Here is a 20,781-nt window from a genome sequence, read left to right as displayed (position 1 = left end):
ACTTAAACATACTCACATTTTCCAATTCCTCACCATCCAACCTCGTTATACATTCACTGATGTCACCTCTCTCAAAGACCATCACTTTACTCTTCCCTACATGCACCTTTAGATTCCGTTTCTTACACACTCTCCCAAACTCATCCACCAAGCCTTGCAGCTCCCTTTCGTTCACTCAACAACACAGTATCATCTGCAAACAACAGTATAGGGAGTTTCCAAATACTACCCTCTTTCACAAGGGCCACTCGAACATCCACTACCCTACCTTGTACTTCTTTTATTACCCCATCCATGTTTAGATTGAACAACCATGAGACATGACACATCCCTGTTTCAACCCAACATTCAAAGAGAAAAACTCACTCAGTTCACCATCCACATGCACTGCAGCCTTAGCACCATCATACATATTCTTCACAGCATTCAGCAACTTCCCATCTACTCCATATATTCTTAATACTTTTCACAATCCTTGTCTATCCACCCTGTCATATGTTTTCTCCAAATCCATGAAAGCCGCATACAACTTCTTTCCCTTCTCTAGAAACTTTTCCACTAAAGATTTAAGAATGAATATCTGATCTACACAACCTCTTCCCTTCCTAAAGCCTGCCTGTTCTTCTGCAACTAATTCCTCTGTTTTTTCTCTAACTCTGTCAATAAGTATCCTACCATACACTTTTCCTATTATACTAAGAAGATAAATGCCCCTATGATTATCACACACTTCTTTTTCCCCTTTTCCTTTGTACAAGGGAATAATTATACCTGACTTCCAATCCTCCGGGACTCTACCTTCCTCCCAGGCCAATCTGCACAACTTCCACATCCATTCTACTACTATCTCTTCTCCATGCTTCAGCATTTCACCACACACCCCATCAATTCCTGGGGCTTTCCTCAATGTAACTTTCTTCATTGCTTCCACGACTTCTGTCCTACTGATTTCTTCCTGTCTTCCCACCTCCCTCCTTCTCCCAGCCATTCCCCAGCCACTTATACTCGTATTACTTCCATCCTCTATGTTCAGCAGTTCCTGGAAGTGTTCTCTCCATCTGTTCACTTTTTCTCCCTTCTCCACTGGTAATTTACCATTTTTATCTTTCACTCCGCTGCTAACTTCACTTCCACCCTGTCTTACTCTCTTCACCTCTTTCCAGAACATTTTCTTACAGTCCCTCCACTTTACACTCAAATTCTTTCCAAATTCCTCATCCACTCTCTTCCTGCTCTCTCTTACTAATCTTTTCACCTGTCTCTTTCTTTCTAGATATAACTCTCTCCTGTGCTGCTCAACTTCTTCCACGCCCCTATTTCTCATCGATTCATTGTATGCTTTGTTCTTTTGTGCCACAGCCTGTCTCACCTCTTCATTCCACCATTCTATTCCTTGCACCCCCCTCCGTCTTCTCTTCATCCCACACACCACATCACATGCTGCACATATTTCTTCTGTGAATATCCTGCACACACCTTGCACGTCCCCCATCTGCCCCAATTCTTATTTGTCCAATCGTTCCTCCACTTCTCTCTTATATTGTGCCTTTCTCTCATCCTCTTGTAACCTTTCCACTCTCCTTGCAAATACTCCTTCTTCCCGTCCTTCCCTTCTTCTATTTCACCATCTTATTTGGATAAAAAATGTCCAGTTGCAGTCAGAGCCATTATACTCATTTCAGTACAGGTATGGTATTTAAAAGTTACCTGTTGGTATATGCACTTTGAATTACTCTGCATTTAACCATACATTTCTCTCAGTTCATTATTCATTATCAAGCCCACTCACTTTCTTGTCTGCAGGTGCTCATATTTGATGTCATCTGTGATACATTCCAAGTTCTACACTTCACTCCCTCTCATCTCCATTATACATAAATCCATTTCAGTTTCCCTCTCTTCAGATTTTCTGTCAATCTGTCGATTGCCAGACGCCTTAATCCCGTAAGGGTTGGCCACAAACAATGCGCCTCCATGTCGCTCTGTCCCCCGTCTGCCCTGCTCCCAACTCACTCCCCACTCTCTCATAAACTTCTCCACTCCTTCCCTTCATCTCATCCTTGGCCTCCCCTTCCCCCTTCCCCCCTCCACCTAACTCACATACACTCTCCTTGTTTGTCTCTTGCTATCCAGCCTCTCCACATGGCCAAACTGTCTCTATATTTCTCCTAATGCTTTTTGTTACATCCACATCCACACCACAATGCTCCTTCACTTCCTCATTTGTCAGTCTGTCTCTCCATGTGACTTCACATGCTCCTCTCAGATAACTCATTTCCACAGCTCTCACTCTTGACTTGTGTCCTTCCAACGAGGTCTGAGCTTCACATCCATACATATGAGTTGGTATCACGAGACTGTCATGCAGCAACTTTTTTACTTACTTCCTCACTTCTCTGTTTCTTATCACTGCTTTCTAAGAACTAGCAATCACTCTTCGTTGTACCCTTTCAAGCACTTCACCCTCCAGACTTCCATCCTTACTCATCTCACTACCCAAGTACGTAAATGCACTCACATTTTCCATTTCCTCATCATCCAACCTCGCAGTGCATCCAGTAACATCATTTCTCTTGAAGACCATAATTTTACTTTTCCCTACATTCACCTTTAGATTCCATTTCTTACACACTCTTCCAGACTCATTCACCAAGCCTTGCAGTTCCCTTTCATCTTCACATAACAGTACAGTATCATCTGCAGTCAACAGTGTAGGGAGTTTCTAAATGCTACCCTCTCTCATTAGGGTTACCCTAACATCCACTGCCCTACCTTGTATCTCTTTTATTACTCCATCCAATTACAGATTAAACTACCATGGAAACAGGACACATTCCTGTTCCAGTTCAACATTCAAATAGAAAAATTCACTCAGTTGACTATCCACACGCACTTCAGATAGAATTTAACGTCTGTAGAAACAGAAGGTGACCCAGTGCGATGTTACCATGAATGGAGAGAGACTGGAATTGGTGAGGGAGTTCAAATACCTGGGTACAGTGATAGAAGAGAGAGGAAAATGTGCAAAAGAAGTGGAAAGTAGAGTGACACAAGAAAGGAAAGTAGCTGGTGCAATAAAGGCTTTGATAAGAAACTGAGGCTTAGCTGCATGAGGCTTGCATGAAGGAGTGTTAGTGCCAACTTTAACATATGGATGTGAGACTGTGGTGTGTGTGGCATGAAAATGAAAAGTCAGGAGTGAGAGCAGTGGAGATGGGACTGCTGAGGAATGTATGTGGAGTACAGAGAGTGGATAGGATACAAAATAATGTGATTCGTGAAAGTTGTGGAGTGAGGAAGTCTGTGGACACCAGAATCAAAGAGGGTGTACTGAGATGGTATGGTCATGTGGATAGAATGGATACCAGTAACAATAAAGTGGTGAAAAAGGTATATCCAAGTGAATCTGAAGGAGGGAGGAGGCGAGGTAAGCCAAGGAGAAGGTGGAGGGATATGGTGGATGAGTGTGTGAGGAAGAGAGGTACGGAAGTCGGTGAGGCTAGGGGACTGACAAGAGATAGAGCTGTGTGGATGAATATTATGAGAAGCGCATGATCATGGATTTGGCACCCCTTTTTAACATGACAGCATCCGGATTGACTCTTTTGGCTAAGGATGTGAAGCTATAGAACGTGGTGAATGTTTTTGGCGTATCAGATAGAGCCAGGATTCTAGGGGCTATAATGGTGAGCGAATGGAAACGTGGCCCATTGGATTGGGCAAATTTGGGCTGTCTGGACATTGCTACTCCTCACCCTGCCCAAAGGTGGGAAAGGAGGTCTGGATGATGATGATGATGATGATGATGATGATGATAAGAAACAGGAGGATATTATGGTCCATTTAAATGATTGTGAGTCAGGTGCATTTATTGTTGAGTCTGTAGTTCCGTGTTTACTATTAGACAAAGTGTGTGCAAACAGTCATATGTGTGGTTGACAAATTGAAGGTGGATGGAATAGTTGGTGAGTGGGGTGTGCCTGCTGAGATAGATGAGAATGGGAGTGCGTTAGTGGACATTTGTGCTGGGAGGGGGTTGGTGATAGCCAATACCCTCTTCAGGCATAAAATGATCCACAGGTATACATGGCGAGTGATGAGAAGGGTGGGTGGTGAACTGAATGAAAGGAAGGCAATGATTGATTATGTGTGTGTGGATGAAAGGATGCGAAGACGTGTAAAGGATGCAAGAGTGTATAGAGGTTGGGGGAGTGGACTTTCTGACCACTACTTGGTGGTGGCCAGAATTAGGATGCAAGTAAGATGGAGGAATAGAAGAAGGGAAAGACGAGAGGAAGGAGTAGTTGCAAGGAGAGTGGAGAGGTTATAAGAGGATGAGAAAAAGGAAGAGTATAAGAGAGAAGTGGAGGAACGATTGGGCAAATATGAATTGGAGCAGATGGGAGACGTGGAAGGTGTGTGTAAGATATTTACAGAAGAAATATGTGCAGCACATGATGTGGTGTGTGGAAGGAAGAGAAGACGGAGGGGGGTGCAAGGAACAGCGTGGTGGACTGAAGAGGTGAAACAGGCTGTGGCACAAAAGAAGAAAGCATACAATGAATGGATGAGAAATAGGGGCATGGAAGAAGTTGAGAGGCGGAAGAGAGAGTTATATGTGGAAAGAAAGAGAGAGGTGAAAAGATTAGTAAGAGAGAGTAAGAAGAGAGTGGATGAGGAATTTGGAAGGAATTTGAGTGTAAAGTGGAGGGACTGTAAGAAAATGTTCTGGAGAGAAGTGAAAAGAGTAAGACAGGGTGGAAGTGAAGTTAGCAGTGGGAGTGAAAGATAAAAATGGTAGATTACTAGTGGAGAAGGGAGAAAGTGAGCAGATGGAGAGAACACTTTAAGGAATTGTTGAACGTAGAGGATGGAAGTAATGCGAGTATAAGTGGCTGGGGAATGGCTGGGAGAAGAAGGGAGGTAAGAAGACAGGAAGAAATCAATAGGATAGAAGTTGTGGAAGCAATGAAGAAAGTTAAATCGGGAAAGTTTCCAGGAATTGATGGAGTGTGTGGTGAAATGCTGAAGCATGGGGGAGAGATAGTAGTAGAATGGATGTGGAAGATGTGCAGATTGGCCTGGGAGGAAGGTAGAGTCCCGGAGGATTGGAAGTCAGGTATAATTATTCCCTTGTTCAAAGGCAAAGGGGAAAAAGAAGTGTGTGGTAATCATAGGGGCATTTGTCTTCTTAGTATAATAGGAAAAGTGTATGGTAGGATACTTATAGACAGAGTTAGAGAAAGAACAGAGAAATTAGTTGGAGAAGAACAGGGAGGCTTTAGGAAGGGAAGAGGTTGTGTAGATCAGATATTCATTCTTAGATCTTTAGTGGAAAAGTTTCTAGAGAAGGGAAAGAAGTTGTATGCAGCTTTCATGGATTTGGAGAAAGCATATGACAGGGTGGGTAGACAAGGATTGTGGAAAGTGTTAAGAATATATGGAATAGATTGGAAGTTGTTGAATGCTGTGAAGAGTATGTACGATGGTGCGAAGGCTGCAGTGCGTGTGGATGGTGAACTAAGTGAATTTTTCTCTTTGAAAGTTGGTTTGAAACAGGGATGTGTCATGTCACCATGGTTGTTCAATCTGTACATGGATGGGGTAATAAAAGAGGTACAAGGTAGGGTAGTGGATGTTGGAGTGGCCCTGGTGAGAGAGGATAGTGTTTGGAAACTCCCTGTACTGTTGTTTGCAGATGATACTGTGTTGTTGAGTGAAGACGAAGGGGAGCTGCAAGGCTTGGTGGATGAGTTTGAGAGAGTGTGTAAGAAACGGAACCTAAAGGTGAATGTAGGGAAGAGTAAAGTGATGGTCTTTGAGAGAGGTGAAGTTAGTGAGGTGAAGTTAGTGAATGTACAGTGAGGTTGGATGGTGAGGAATTGGAAAATGTGAGTACGTTTAAGTATTTGGGTAGTGTGATGAGTAAGGATGGAGGTTTGGAGGGTGAAGTGCTTGAAAGGGTACAGCAGGGAAGAAAGGTTGCTGGTTCCTTGAAAGCATTGATAAGAAACAAGGAAGTGAGCATGGAAGTGAAAAAGTTACTACATGACAGTATTGTGATACCAACTCTAACGTACGGAAGTGAAGCTTGGACATTGTTGGAAGGACACAAGTCAAGAGTGAGAGCAGTGGAAATGAGTTATTTAAGAGGAGCCTGTGGAGTCACGTGGAGAGACAGGCTGACGAATGAGGATATAAAGGAGCGTTGTGGTGTGGATGTGGATGTGATAGGAAGCGTTATGAGGAACACACTGAGGTGATTTGGCCATGTGGAGATGATGGAGGGTGAATGACTGACGAAGAGAGTGTATGTGAGTGAGGTGGAGGGGGGAAGAGGGAGGGGGAGGCTGAGGATGAGATGGAGGGATGGGGTGGAGAGGTATATGAGAGAGGGGGGTGTGAGTTGGGAGCAGGGCAGTGAAATGGCGGGGGACAGGGCGACGTGGAGGTGATTTGTTTGTGGCCACCCCAAACGGGATTGAGGTGTCTGGCAATAGATAGATAGATAGACATTTGTATTTGATGAGATGGAGGGATGGGGTGGAGAGGTATATGAGAGAGGGGGGTGTGAGTTGGGAGCAGGGCAGTGAAATGGCAAGGGACAGGGCGATGTGGAGGCGATTTGTTTGTGGCCACCCCAAGCGGGATTGAGGCGTCTGGCAATAGATAGATAGATATTTGTATCTTTTGAAACAAACCTCTTGTTATTGATATTTGGTAAAAGTGGAGCTATAGGTAGCTACTGTACTATTAAATTGTGTCGGAGTACATGTAGATTCTTGTGTAGGTTGTTTCAGACACTTAATATTAGGGAGGTTTGAAATACCAGCAGTGAAAATATGATGGCTAGTAAAGTATTCTGTTTGCATTAGTGTGAGTGTTAAAAACATTATCATGTATCATTTTGTTTTATCATGTATAATTTTGCTGCTGTATGTGTAGTTATAGTATAGTATCGGTATTATCATTATATATCTAAGTACAGGACTCTATGACTTAGACATTGTTCACACAGTTAATTTAAACCAAGGTTAATTTGGTTACACCCACCTTACCGGTAATTATGAAGTCATATTATTTGCACTGAATTTTATACAGTATGGTATTTGCTTGAAATCACTTGTAGTGTGCTAGGAAGTAATTTACATCATGAAGACTATTTATTACTGTCTATGTGTATGTAAGAAAATAAGTTGGGTAGGGTTTATTGCCAGTGCCGGGAGCTACACGTCAAGAAGTCTCTAGAGTGTTCTGGAAATTGTGCCATACTCCTTGAACTTTTAAAAGTTCTCCCCTTCTTTCATCAGAGCTTCCAGCAGATGAGGGGAAATCTCTGCTGCAGCTGGTTCTGGAACAGTTTGATGACTTATTGGTGAAAATTCTTCTTATGGCTGCTATCATCTCATTTGTAAGTTAAACCTATCAAGTGTACCATTCTGTTTTGTTTACATAATTATTATGACCCAGTTACAGTAGACCTTCATTTTATGGTGAATCACTTACCAGTGACTGTAAGAACATGTTCTGGAAAGAGGTAAAGAAAGTTAGACAGGGTGCCAAAGAAGTTAGCTGGGGTGTGAAAGATAAAAATGGTAAATTATCAGTGGAGAAGAGAGAAAAAGTGAGCAGATGGAGAGAACACTTCAAGGAATTGTTGAGTATAGAGAATGAAAGTAATGCAAGTGTAAGTGGCTGGGAAATGGATGGGAGAAGGAGGGATGTGAGAAGAGAAGAAGAAATCAGTAGGATGGAAGTTGTGGAAGCAATGAAGAAAGTTAAAATGGGAAAAGCCCCAGGAATTGATGGGGTGTGTGGTGAAATGCTGAAGCATGGAGAAGAGATAGTAGTAGAATGGATATGGAATATGTGCAGATTGGCCTGGGAGGAAGGTAGAGTCCTGGAGGATTGGAAGTCAGGTGTAATTGTTCCCTATACAAAAGAAAAGGGGAAAAAGAAGTGTGTGGTAATCATAGGGGCATTCGTCTTCTTAGTGTAATAGGAAAAGTATATGGTAGGATACTTATTGACAAAGTTAGGGAAATAACAGAGAAATAAGTTGGAGAAGAACAGGGAGGTTTATGAAGGGAAGAGGTTATGTAGATCAGATATTCATTCTCAGATCTTTAGTGGAAAAGTTTCTAGAGAAGGGAAAGAAGTTGTATGCAGCTTTAATGGATTTGGAGAAAGCATATGATAGGGTGGATAGACAAGGATTGTGGAAAGTATTAAGAATATATGGAGTAGCTGGGAAGTTGTTGAAGGCAGTGAAGAGTATATATGAGGGAGCTAAGGTGGCAGTGTGTGTGGACAGTGAACTGAGTGAATTTTTCTCTTTGAAGGTTGGATTGAAACAAGGATGTGCCATGTCTCCATGGCTGTTCAATCTGTATATGGATGGGGTTATAAAAGAGATACAAAGTAGGGTGGTGTTTGGGAACTCCCTGTACTGTTGTTTGCAGATGATACTGTGTTGTTGAGTGAAGACGAAGGGGAGCTGCAAGGCTTGGTGGATGAGTTTGGGAAAGTGTGTAAGAAACGGAATCTAACGGTGAAAATAGGGAAGAGTAAAGTGATGGTCTTTGAGAGAGGTGAAGTCAGTGAATGTACTGTGAGGTTGGATGGTGAGAAAATGTAAAATGTGAGTATGTTTAAGTACTTGGGTAGTGTGATGAGTAAGGATGTAAGTTTGGAGGGTGAAGTGCTTGAAAAGATACAACGAGGAAGAAAGGTTGCTGGCTCTTTGAAAGCACTGATAAGAAACAGGGAAATGAGCATGGAAATGAAAAAGTTACTACATGACTGTATTGTGATACTAACTCTAACGGATGGAAGTGAAGCTTGGATGTTGTTGGAAGGACACAAGTCAAGAGTGGGAGCAGTGGAAATGATTTATTTAAGAGGAGCCCGTGGAGTCACATGGAGAGACAGGCTGACAAATGAAGATATAAAGGAGCGTTGTGGTGTGGATGTGGATCTGATAGGAAGCGTTAGTAGGAACACACTGAGGTGGTTTGGCCATGTGGAGAGGATGGAGGATGAGAGACTGACGAGGAGAGTGTATGTGAGTGAGGTGGAGGGGGGGGAGAGGGAGGGGAAGGCCAAGGATGAGATGGAGGGATGGAGTGGAGAGGTAAATGAGAGAGGGGGGTGTGAGTTGGGAGCAGGGCAGTGAAATAGCGGGGAACAGGGCGACGTGTAGGTGATTTGTTTGTGGCCACACCAAACGGAATTGAGGCGTCTGGCAATAGATAGATAGATAGATTTCTGTTGCGGTGTCATGTGGGGGGAGAAGTGACTGTGTGTGCACTGGTATCTGCAAAGTTGATGGATTTGTGTGCCAGGATGATGAGGCCACAGCCACTGCCGTTGGCCTGGTCTTGTCAAATGGTGGTGAAATTATGAAATGTAGGTGTTTTTTGTGTTCTGTTTAGTTTTGTTTCTTGTAAGGTGGCAGTATGTATGTTTCGTTGTTTAATGAATTGTGTAAGGTCTTGTTTTTTGATGTTTATGCCATTTATGTTTTATTGAGTGATGTTTATGTGTGTGTGATGTGTGTTGGCTGCTGCAGCATGGGGGGAAGGTGGTGATGTGGGTGGAGGGGAAAGGGTAGAAAGTTGTGTTGGAGGCAAGGGTTGGGGTGGATTAGGATGGGGTGGAATGGGAGGGGTTGGGGGACTGGATTGTGTGGGAAGGTTTGTTGGGTTAGGCTGAGGAGGTGTGGAGAAAGTTGGAGTAGGGTTTGTGGGGGGGTTAGTGGGCAGTGGGAAGGAGCATAAGGAGCAGGTCCAGGTGTTTGTGTAATGTTTTCTGGATGCAAGTGTTGTACAGGTGTAGTGGGTCCAGTTCTTGCAGGAATTGCACCGAACTGAACCCTTTGTCTGTCGGCTCGACGTGATAGGTTTTGAGCATGTTGGACATATGTATTTGGTGGTGGGTCCTAGATTGCTCTCAATGTCCTCAGGTAGAAGAAGAAGTTGAGAAATGATCACCGGGGTGTCATTTCTCGGTGCAGAAAAAACGGTGTTGTTGTGTTGAGAGATGTGGTACTTGCCCTGGCGACCGAAGCCACTCCCAGGTTTTCGGGCCCCATGAGGGGCCGGGGGGTTTGTGGTGGTTTGGCCCTCCATGCTGTTCTCTTCTGCTTCAACAGGCTCTGGGGGGTAGACCAACGGCGAAGACGCCACTGCTGCAGGTCCTTTTTTGCTGAGGTGTGAACACTTACAGAGGGAGTATATGTTTGGTAGGCCTGTATGCCACTGCCTTAAGCCCTTGCAGTCCCTGGTTGATTTTATCCAGCTGTTGAGACTATCTGAGCTGGCAATGTTATATCTAGCCTTCATTTTCTTTTTTCCTATGAGAGCTCCCCAAAGCTGAATAAAACCTTCTAGGAGAGGTAGCATGAATGGATTAGTAAAAGATATCACCAGATTGAAGAGGTTAACAGTGTCGTGCTGAGAGTGTGGATATGCACCCTCCCTCCCTTGTTGCACACCACTAGTGTTAGCTACATAGTACTCAGGTGGATAAAGTTGCAGGATCAAAATCTGCCTTTAGCATGCTGTGTGAATGGGGATTAACCCTTCTACTGTAGTGATGTATAAGTTTAGCTTATTCGTGTGACCACCAGATATCTTATTTCAACTTTGGAAGGATCTCTGTTATTGAAAAGGTCAATGAAATGTTTATCTACTCTCTCCAGTCTGAAAGTCACTCATATGCTGATGAGTGGCATTGTATGGTCAACAAAATTCTAATCACTTTTCTGATGTAAAATTTTTAGGCTTCATCAAATTAGAGCACCGTCCCCACTGGATCTCCAGGCATCATTTGGTTGTATGGTTACCATCCGATATAGTAAATTTTTTCCTTGGTCACAGGAAACCATTTGACTTCTCAGTGTGGAGTCAACTGAGGGCAGCACTACATAGAATGACCAGATGAGTGGATTACTGGGGTTAAAATGGCAGTCTCCTGCAAGAATAGCTTGCCCATGACTCGACTTCCATCCCTGCAACATGATTTTTTTCAACTTTTAGGGATTGTGTCACTCAGCCATGTTGCAGAACTTCTGCCTGTCAGAATTCTTTCATTCCCTGAATGCATCTCTCTGGAACTCTCTTCTCCAGAGTTGTTTCCCTCCAAATTTCAACCCACAGCTGTTCAAGTCTGTTACAGATATTTTATGAACAGTGAACACCAGTAATCTGGTTTATGGATTATTATATTTTTAATTAATTTGTTTTTCCTTTCTCTGTTCTGTTATTTAAGAAGAAAAAAAAATTACCCTGAGTGGTACAGTCATTTGAAAATCTGGCACATACCTCAGCTTGGTTTGGAATGGGAATGAGTGAATATGTTAGGCATAAATGGTATTGCAGGAGGTTGATAGCTCTTAATACCATCAATTCCACTTTCCTAAATGATCTGTGTGAGTGATAAATTGCATACTATACTATTAGTTACTTGCACTTTGATTAGTAATGTCTTGATGAATGGATGCGAATATATATTTAGCCATTCTGCAGTTATCTTGCTTATTACAACCTTAAACATGATTAAACCCATTAACTAAAGAGGTAAAGAGATATATATTAAACTCACATGCCATGTAATTTGATTAGTTCTGGGTAATTCCATTGGTGATATGGAATGTTGTATAGTAATAATTCAGTGCAATGTAAAGATTAAAAAAATAAACCCACCATATCCTATCAACCAGTACCATAAGAAAACCCACCATATTATATCAACCAGTACCATAAGAAAACCCACCATATTATATCAACCAGTACCATAAGAAAACCCACCATATTATATCAACCAGTACCATAAGCATTTATACTACTACAGTAAAGTCACTGACATTAACACTCCTTGATAAGATAAGTATGTGTTTTGTGGATTTTGAAAAGGCATTTGATAGTGCTTCATGTGGAGCTATGTTGAAAATTATGAGATTCCTGTCACAGGGTTTTTAAGATTATACAGTATTGAAGGATAATTTCCAATTATACTGAAGAGCAGAGACAATGAAATTGTCTTGCTAAAATCAAGCAATGATTACTTTATGCTGGCTTGCTTAGCCAATTCTCACAGAACGAGAATTTATAAACTTTCTCAACAGTACACAGCAGAGACTAATTCCTCACAATTGCTGTTTATTGGTACTGTTAGCCTCTGGAGAAAGTGACTTCACCCCTGACAATAAATAACTAATACTATTAATGATATCAGGTTCTTGCTGATGCGTTAACTCCTAGAAGGCACAACGGATTTTAAGCTTAATACAACAAGACTGGCCCAAGTACCAGTTATGAATAGCAATGCATTTATGCAAGCTAGGAGCTATAACTAGAATAAGCTTAATTATGGAGAAATGAAACACGAGTTTACATTACATTAAGCTCAAAGAAAAAGAACTGTTAAATTTATTGATTACAAAGGAATAAATTTAACGTTACATTTCAAAGTGAATTCAAATAAAGAGATCGCACTCACTCACTCACTCAAAAGCTAAATTCTTAAACCTAGGAAAACAACATGCGGTGCAGCCGGCCGGCATGTGAGGGAACAGCACCTTAACTAAACTCTTAAGTCTAGGAAAACGAAAAGAAAATACTGGTCAAAGAGTGGACTAAGCGGTGACTGGGTGTCGTTACTGAGGAAGAACGCTGCACTCGCTGTCTCTCGCCAATTACAGCTATGTAGGAATACGGCGACGGTGGGAACTAGGTGTCGTTGAAGAAGGACACTGCCACACACAACCTACTTCCATGGCGCTCAAATCTTGACTGACTAACTCGTGGGAAAGAATGGAGCGTTATGGCCGCATTTCTAACGGCTAGAATGAGCGAAACACGCCCAAAACAAATTGCTTAGCGAAAGCGCTAATGTCTCACACAAAGACGATCACTTATGACAGTGAAAAATTGATTTGAAAAGACTCCCGACCGAATGAGCGGTTAACTGAACGATAAACTGGGATTCCACTGGAGTTCGCGGTTTCCCATAAAAGCCAGTGTCACTAGCCGACTTGTGACAATTCCATGGTATACCAGAAAAGTTTGTAAATATTATTAGAAACCAGCATGAAGGTACTTTTTTAAAGGTAATGGTGGGTGGTTCTTTGAGTGATTCATTTGAAGTTAGGTCAGGAGTGATTCAAGGAGGAGTTTTTTTTTGCCTTTGCTGTTTGTTTTGGTTATGGATTATGGTAGGAGAAAGGTTGTAAGGAGAACAGGTGCAGGAATTAACTGGAAAGAAAATAAGAGGTTGATGGATTTGGCCTATGCTGATGATATTGCACTGATCTCCGTAAGTATTTACGAGATGCAGAAGGTTCTTGATTGTCTGGTGGAGGAAGGAGAAGAAGTGGGATTGATAATAAATTGTGGAAAGACTGAAATTATTAATATGAACGCGGAGAACCAAATCAGTTGTGTAATTGGGAATAATGTGGTGAAGAATGTAGAAAATTTTAAATATCTGGGAACGATTGTATCGTCCAATGGATCATTAAACAATGAAATTGAGGAGAGGATTAGACAGGCTTGGCGAGCTAATGGAATGTTGAAATCTGTTTGGAATAATAATATGCATTCGGTACGTACTAAAGTAAAAATTTACAAGTCCATGGTTACACTAATTTTAATTCATGGGCATGAGTCATGTCCAACAGATCAGAAAGTATTAGGATTTGAGAATAAAATACTGAGACGGATTCTTGGGGTTAAGTGGCAAGACAAAGTTACAAATGCAAGAGTAAGGGATATTACGAGAGTGGAACCAGTTGATGAATATGTGACACTGTCTCACTGGAAATGGCTGGGGCACATATATGGAAAAGAAGGCAGTTTAATACAGGATGTGCCAGAGTGGACTGCCAGAGGACGAAAAGGCTGAGGTAGGCCGAGGGAAACCTGGTTGAGGACAATGAAATGAAAAACAGGAGAGGAGTGTTGGTGGGACCTGAAGGAGATGGCAAGCGACAAATATTGGTGGAGAGAGTTCATTGAGGCCCTAAATGATTGATTGATTGATAAGATAAAACTGTTAATGATATGGTAGATATTGATATGTGTGTTACTGTACCTAGTTCCAAATTTATTAGTATTGCTGATGAAGTCCCAGAATACCCTTGCTGCAGACATTGCAGAGTATAAAGTTCAGATCCATTTTAACCCCTTAACCGCGGGTGTCATTCCAGAATGACGGCGACAAAACTGGACCAAACCGCGGGTGGCATTCTGGAATGATCGTGAATATTTTGAACACCGCGCGTTTTCCCGGCGCGCAAATATTCTCACGCAAGAGTAGCTGTCGAGTTCTTTCACGCCAGCCATCCCACACCTCCCTCCTCCAACCCCGAGGGGACCCCCCCCACCCCTGCCCTGACCCGCGTCAGTCAGTATCTGTCCAGCTCTGTGCGTGATAATGGCGCTCCGTCCCGACTCATCGTCGCTCGCTTCCTCCTCTACAATGTTTAGTGCTAGTGTTCCCTCTACCTCTACACCGGTAAAGGAACTGCCGACGGCGAGGCAGAAGGGGTTGAGCACTCCTGAAATTAGAACTGAGCTGGACAAAACAGTAAGTACTACTCTTGATTGTGGCAGTGAAAGTGACACACTCACAGCAAGCAGTGATGATTTGGCAGTGATTGGTGGTGAACCATTTTCCATTGATAGTGACAGTGATGAAAGTGATCGTGTTGATTCCCCCCACCACCCCCAACTTACTCTGGGAAAGGAAAGGCTCCTATGGGCAAATCTGGTATTGCACGTGGGAAGGGAGTGAAGCGCAGGCTCACGTCTCCCACACCAGGCCCTAGTACGCATTTCCCATCAATTTCCCGTTCCCCTAGCCCAATTGCCCTCACATCATCATCATCATCATCTGTCGTGCCCTCTCCTCAGTCTACATCATCTGAGGAGTACGAATTACCAAAGCCTGCAAAGCGAGGGAAGGCAGGCCGTGCAGACAGGCCTAGAACAAAGGGGATGCGTGGCAGTTGGAGGGCAAAGCTGGGCGATAAGCGAGGCGATAAGCGAGGTGATAAGCGGGGTAGAAAGGGTCAAGTTTCACCACGCACCAGGTCAGAAACCCCCCCGCCTGCCCCCCGCTCAGTTCCCTCACCTGCGCCACCCCCCCACTCACCGCCCCCGCACTCACCCCCCTCCCCGTTGCCTCCTGCCTCACCCACCTCCCGCTTGCCTCCTGCCTCACCTCCTGCCTCACCTCCTGCCTCACCCATTGCCTCTACATCAGCTCCTTCTCACGGGGAAACGAGTGAAATGCAACCTGCCCCTGCCACTGAACCACGCACAGGGCAAGTTGATGCATTTGTTTGGACTGACGGTGGAGATTTCCAGCCACACAATCCACCGTTTGATATGACAAATGCTGGAATACAGCCTGCCTTCCCATGCAACGCAGGTGATGAGTTTGTTGATTACTTCCTGGCCTTCCTTGATGATGAAATTGTGCAGCATGTCAGCGATGAGACCAATAGGTATGCAACTCAGTGTGCAGCACAAGGGCTGGGACCTATTGGCTCGCCAAAGCAAGTGTCGTGGTTGCCTGTCGGGATCAGAGAGCTGTATGTTTTTTGTACTCATGTTTTTGATGCCCCATATAAAGAGACATGAGTTGGAGGAGTACTGGCTCGTGGATGACATAACTACTATCCCCATATTCGGGAAGTATATGTCACGGGATCGGTTCCGACAGCTGCTTGGGTACCTGCACTTCGCTGATAATGACAACCCGTCCCAAACTGACCCTTTGTGGAAAGTGAGGGATTTCCTCAACAAGATTAGGGATCGATTTATGCGATTTTTCAGGCCTATGCAGAAAGTCGTCATAGACGAGTCCCATGGTATTGTTCAGAGGACGTCTCAAATTCAGGCAGTACATCCCCAGCAAACGCCACCACTTTGGGATAAAGTTCTTTGTGCTGTGTGACTGTGAGACGGGGTATATAATGGATTTTGTCATTTACTCGGCTAGCACAATGGATGTGAACAGGAAAGACCCCCTTGGCTTCTCTGGCTCCGTTGTAAAAGTGCTGATGGAGAGGTATTTTGGTGGTAATCATGTGCTGTACACAGACAATTATTACACAGCACCGAAACTCTCCAAATACCTTGCTGAACACGGCATTGGCACTGTTGGCACTGTACGGAGCTATAGGAAAGAGTGGCCTAGTTTCCCCGAAGCATCATCATCATCCAGGGGAGATGTTCACCTGAAGAAGTCAGAAAAGCTTCTTGCGATCAGGTGGCATGACAAGAAGGTTGTCAATATGATCAGCACCATCCACAAGGGGGAAATGAAGAGAACTGGGAAGGTCAGCTACAGGACGGGAGAGCCAATCATGAAGCCTGATGCCGTCATTGATTATAATGTAAATATGAGACTCGTTGATAAGTCTGATATGATGATTGGCGAAATAGACTGTCTCAGGAGAAACACCCGATAGTACAGGAAGGCTTGCCTGCACATGCTCGATATGTGCATGCTCAATGCCTTCATTCTTTACAAGACACAAGTCGGGGGCATAAGGCAACCATCACTGAGACAGTTTTCCAAGACTGTCGTTCAGCAGCTACTTGAACGATTTGGTCAGGTGACGGCATTGATCCCGAGGCGACACTCTGACACACAACCTGACCGTCTTGAGTGCCGCAATTACATGAGCCGGCACCAGCTTGTGAAATTGCCTCCTAAAGCAGGCGGCAGGTTGTCACAGGGCCGCTGCAGAGTATGTTCAACCACCACACGAAGGCCTACGACGAGAAAAATGAGCACACACCAGTGCCTTGAATGCCAAGTCGCTCTATGTGTAACTCCGTGCTTTGCCGAGTACCACTCTCTGAGTAAATACTGAAAGTGACAGTGATATATAGTGATGCGACAGTGACGTGCTTTGCCAATAATTGTATAATGGATAATGTAGTAATAAGGGATATTTTGCCTAGAAAATAAAGGAAATATTGGCCAGTATAATAAGTGATATTGTAATAAGAGAATCTGCGGCACTTGTGGAATTCTGCGGCACTTACGTAATTCTGTGATGCGCCAGTGACGCAATATAGTAATAAGTGCATTGTAAATATAATGTACATTGCCCATATTATATGTAAAATAATATTAGAAGTTAGAAAGAATGAAAAGATCGCAGGAAACGTCAGTGAGCGGGTGCCGCCGCAGTGAAGTGAGGCGCAGCCGCAGTGAAGAGCGGGCGCAGCCCAGGGAAGTGCCTTTTACCTACCTCAGTGAACACTGAGTGGGTGTTTATCGTATGTACAGTGTTCATATATGTTTATATTACTATTATGAGAGAGTGGTTGGCATTTGGTACTGGTGTGTGGGGCGTAAAATAGTTATTTCACACCCCTCACTTCTAACGGCTCTCCCCGTCCTGTGAAAGTCAACGAAGTCATGAAACCTACATCAATGGAAAGCTGAAGGTTTGTACTTTCTAATGGTACCTTATTTTTTTCTCTAGCTTTATTCTGTGCAGAGTTATTAAGGTTTAAAGGTTTGTTTACATTTGGCTGAAACCCCCGCGGGAGAGGACAGTCAGACCAAAACAATACCCGCGGTTAAGGGGTTAACACCACAGCAACATCATTTTTTATAGTTTTACATAGTGTCACGTAAATATGATGATTAACTCCTTGAATGAGTGATGTCCTGTTTAGTTCACACTTACTACCACCAGTTTTTATGTAAGTTGGGAGCTCATACTGTTGGGGTTATTAAGTCTATATCTAAGCAATTAATTTTTAGATTCTACCTTCAGCCAAATAAGATCATTTGGAGGTGTTAAAAACCAAATGAAAAAAAGACATCCCCAGGGTCAGTGGGTTAAGCTGCTGCCTCTGTGCCAGCATTATCCAGCAGCCGTTAGGAAGTAATTAGTAGGTGTGGCACTTGGGTAAGGTTCTAGCCCATAAATGAATTTAATCAGTGTCATGGGTACCAGCTGGATTAGAGTTCCTGAACTCATCATTTGAGCCATGACATACATGTTGATCCTCACATGATCAGGGCAACTCTCTTATGTTATTTCAACCCTTGCCAAATTATGCTGTCTGGCTAAGAATAAGTCATAGACGCAGTGTTAAGACAGTCAACATTAACCCTGTTATGATTAGGACAAGTGTTATATCCTGTTCCATTTAATGCCAAGTGATTTTATTCAGGGTGACTCAACACTGAATGACAAGCTGAATAGTTTCCTTTACACCAGGAAACCATTTACTACGCTGGGTGGTAACCATGTAACCAAATTTTGGCGCCTGGGAGTTTAGTGGGTAATTACGGCACTCCAGTCGGCTTGAGCCAGTGAAGGTTTATATCCAAGGGTGGTTGGGATTTATTGCTTACATAATGCCGGTCAGGGATGAGTGAGGCTGGTCACTCTCATCTTAAATGTCAGGACCAACTTGCCTAGCTCCGGGCTCTTATGCTCCTCACGGGACAATGTAGGATTGGATGATGACTATGATGACTGAAAATGTCAGTCTCTGTTTTGGCAGAAATTTAATTCATGATGTGTTAAATTATTAAACATCAGCCATCCGAGCTCAGAGACCATCCCAGTTCCAAGATTTGATTTGATTTATTTGAAAGCAGTGGTAATGCATCATCCCAGGTGATATTAGAACTGGGACGGTCTCTGAGCTCGGATGTCGGATGTTGAATAATTTAATACATCGTACATAAAATTTTCACCAAAAGAGAGACTGACGCAAACAAAACAAATTCTTGGCTAAAACTACAGTATAAATCAAACATTTCAGGAGGCAAGGTTTAACTCAGCTTTGTAGCAACTTCATGAAAAAAATGAAAAAATTATTTGAGTCAGGTTTTCAAAATTCGGGCTTCATTTTTGGGGAATAAAACAACAAGAGCAGTGTATTCTCCCCTGTTATATTTTTGTTACAAAGCTTTTTCATTACTTCAGTGGTGTATGATGGTAATTAGCCACACAGGGTCTCACATCAACAAAAAATAATCATGGTAATTGAACATGTACCATACTCGGGGCAGAGAAGCTGTTAACAGTGAGAGAGATCTGGTGGTAGATGATTTTCACAAGTTCCCCATTGTATTCACCTGAGACTTAGCACAGTTACATATATGGGAATCTGAGAGTGTTAATACTGTACTTATATGTGTTTGTGTCAGGTGTTGGCATGGTTTGAGGAGGGAGACAAGACAATCACAGCTTTTGTGGAGCCGTTCGTCATCCTGCTAATCCTCATCGCCAATGCAATCGTTGGTGTCTGGCAGGTGGGTTCCCCCCCCTAATACATATCACAGTCAGCTGGCTCCCATTTGATTCATTTTTCTGTATTTGTTGGTAATTAAGCCTCAGTCAAATGTGCAAGCAGATGATCCTGTCATGAGAAAAGTTGTACAGTATTACTGAACTATGTATGTAGATGTTTATTCTACTAACATATAGTACTCACATCACTGTTCTGACAGACTGTACATTTTAAATATAGTGAGCTTACACTGTACACCATATATCATAATTTCAAGTATTATTTTAGACTACAGTATACTGTAACTAAGAAAAATCTCAGAAATATGTATCAGAGACAATGTAAAGTTTGCTAATTAATGCATTGCTGCATATAGTATCAGCAACCATGCAGAAAGAAATGTGTGTTGTAAGAGTGTGATGAATATATGAAACCAAAAAAGGTGGCATTGATTACTTTAGACTTCCTTGCATATTAATGGATTGACTTTGATGTAAAAGAGGAAAATCCTTGTAATGTGTCCAGTCAAAACTTGAAGATTAAAATTGCGAGCTTTTAGATTACATTTATTAGCAAACTAAAATGCTTGATACCTGGAAAGGAGAAAGGAATATCATCCTTGTTATACATATCAAAAATGTAAATTGTGGCATCGTGTTTAGTAGCCCACGTCTTTGTACACTTAAAGCATTACAACAAAACTGATCCTGTCCATCATCAATCCTTTTATTTACATTTCAGCTTTGTGGCATGCAACTTGGTTTACCCACTCAGAACATCACTAACAGCAGGACACTGACATTATCCCATGCTGTCCCTTTAAATAGAATACAGAATTCAAATATGCACAACTGCTCAAAAGTCATTTTAGTCCTTATTTCCATTTTGTAATATATACAGTCAAATCATGGTATGATTTTTTTTTTTTTTTTCATGCTTTGATTTACTTTGGTTCACAAGTTTACCAGTTCAAGAATTGTGTATGAAATGAAGAGAACCATTTGTGTGGTGTAGTGTAAGTACATTAAATCAGACATTTGTCTGAATTATGTTTTTCCAGTCCCAAGGTCATTTGGACCTGAACCCAGCTGTCCCCCTACAGTCTTCCAATCTCTTTTGGGGGGAGGGAATTGAGGGACGTAGTATACCTGGGCAGCAGAGGTGATTGTTTATTTCAGTGCCATCATGTAAAGTCATTCATCTCTAAGACCAGAATTGGTTATGCTGGAGAGAGATGACTGTATGTGATAACACTGATACAGCCATACAGCCTGATTATATAAATGTCCCTTATGTGTTTCCATCTCCCAAAGGGAGGATGGTGGACTACTGGAGAAGGGCAGCTTTAGCATGTAGTCTGCCAGGTTCATGTTCAGATGAGCCTTGGTGCCTCAACAGCTACAACCAGTTCTGTGTTGCTGGACAAATTTTATACAGATGCATTTAATCATTCTTTAATTTTCCTTTAAAGTTTCACTGAAGATAGTTTTACTGCACTCAT

At 42.7% G+C, this 20,781-nt stretch overlaps 1 protein-coding gene across 1 annotated transcript in view; it reads left to right on the top strand.

Annotated features, from left to right (window-relative positions):
* The window catches only part of LOC145408365 (calcium-transporting ATPase sarcoplasmic/endoplasmic reticulum type-like), a 97,497-nt gene that overhangs the window by 11,539 nt on the left and 65,177 nt on the right, over positions 1-20,781 (top strand). The window contains exons 3-4 of the mRNA XM_080279092.1: positions 7,311-7,411; positions 19,198-19,302. Of these exons, the coding sequence (XP_080135218.1) occupies positions 7,311-7,411; positions 19,198-19,302 (206 nt within the window). The remainder of the gene's footprint in view (positions 1-7,310; positions 7,412-19,197; positions 19,303-20,781) is intronic.

This window comes from Coenobita brevimanus, chromosome 77, assembly GCF_032717465.1.
Source record: "Coenobita brevimanus isolate Jiangsu-jjx chromosome 77, ASM3271746v2, whole genome shotgun sequence".
Lineage (NCBI taxonomy): Eukaryota > Metazoa > Arthropoda > Malacostraca > Decapoda > Coenobitidae > Coenobita > Coenobita brevimanus.
This window is presented reverse-complemented; position numbering and strand designations above follow the sequence as displayed.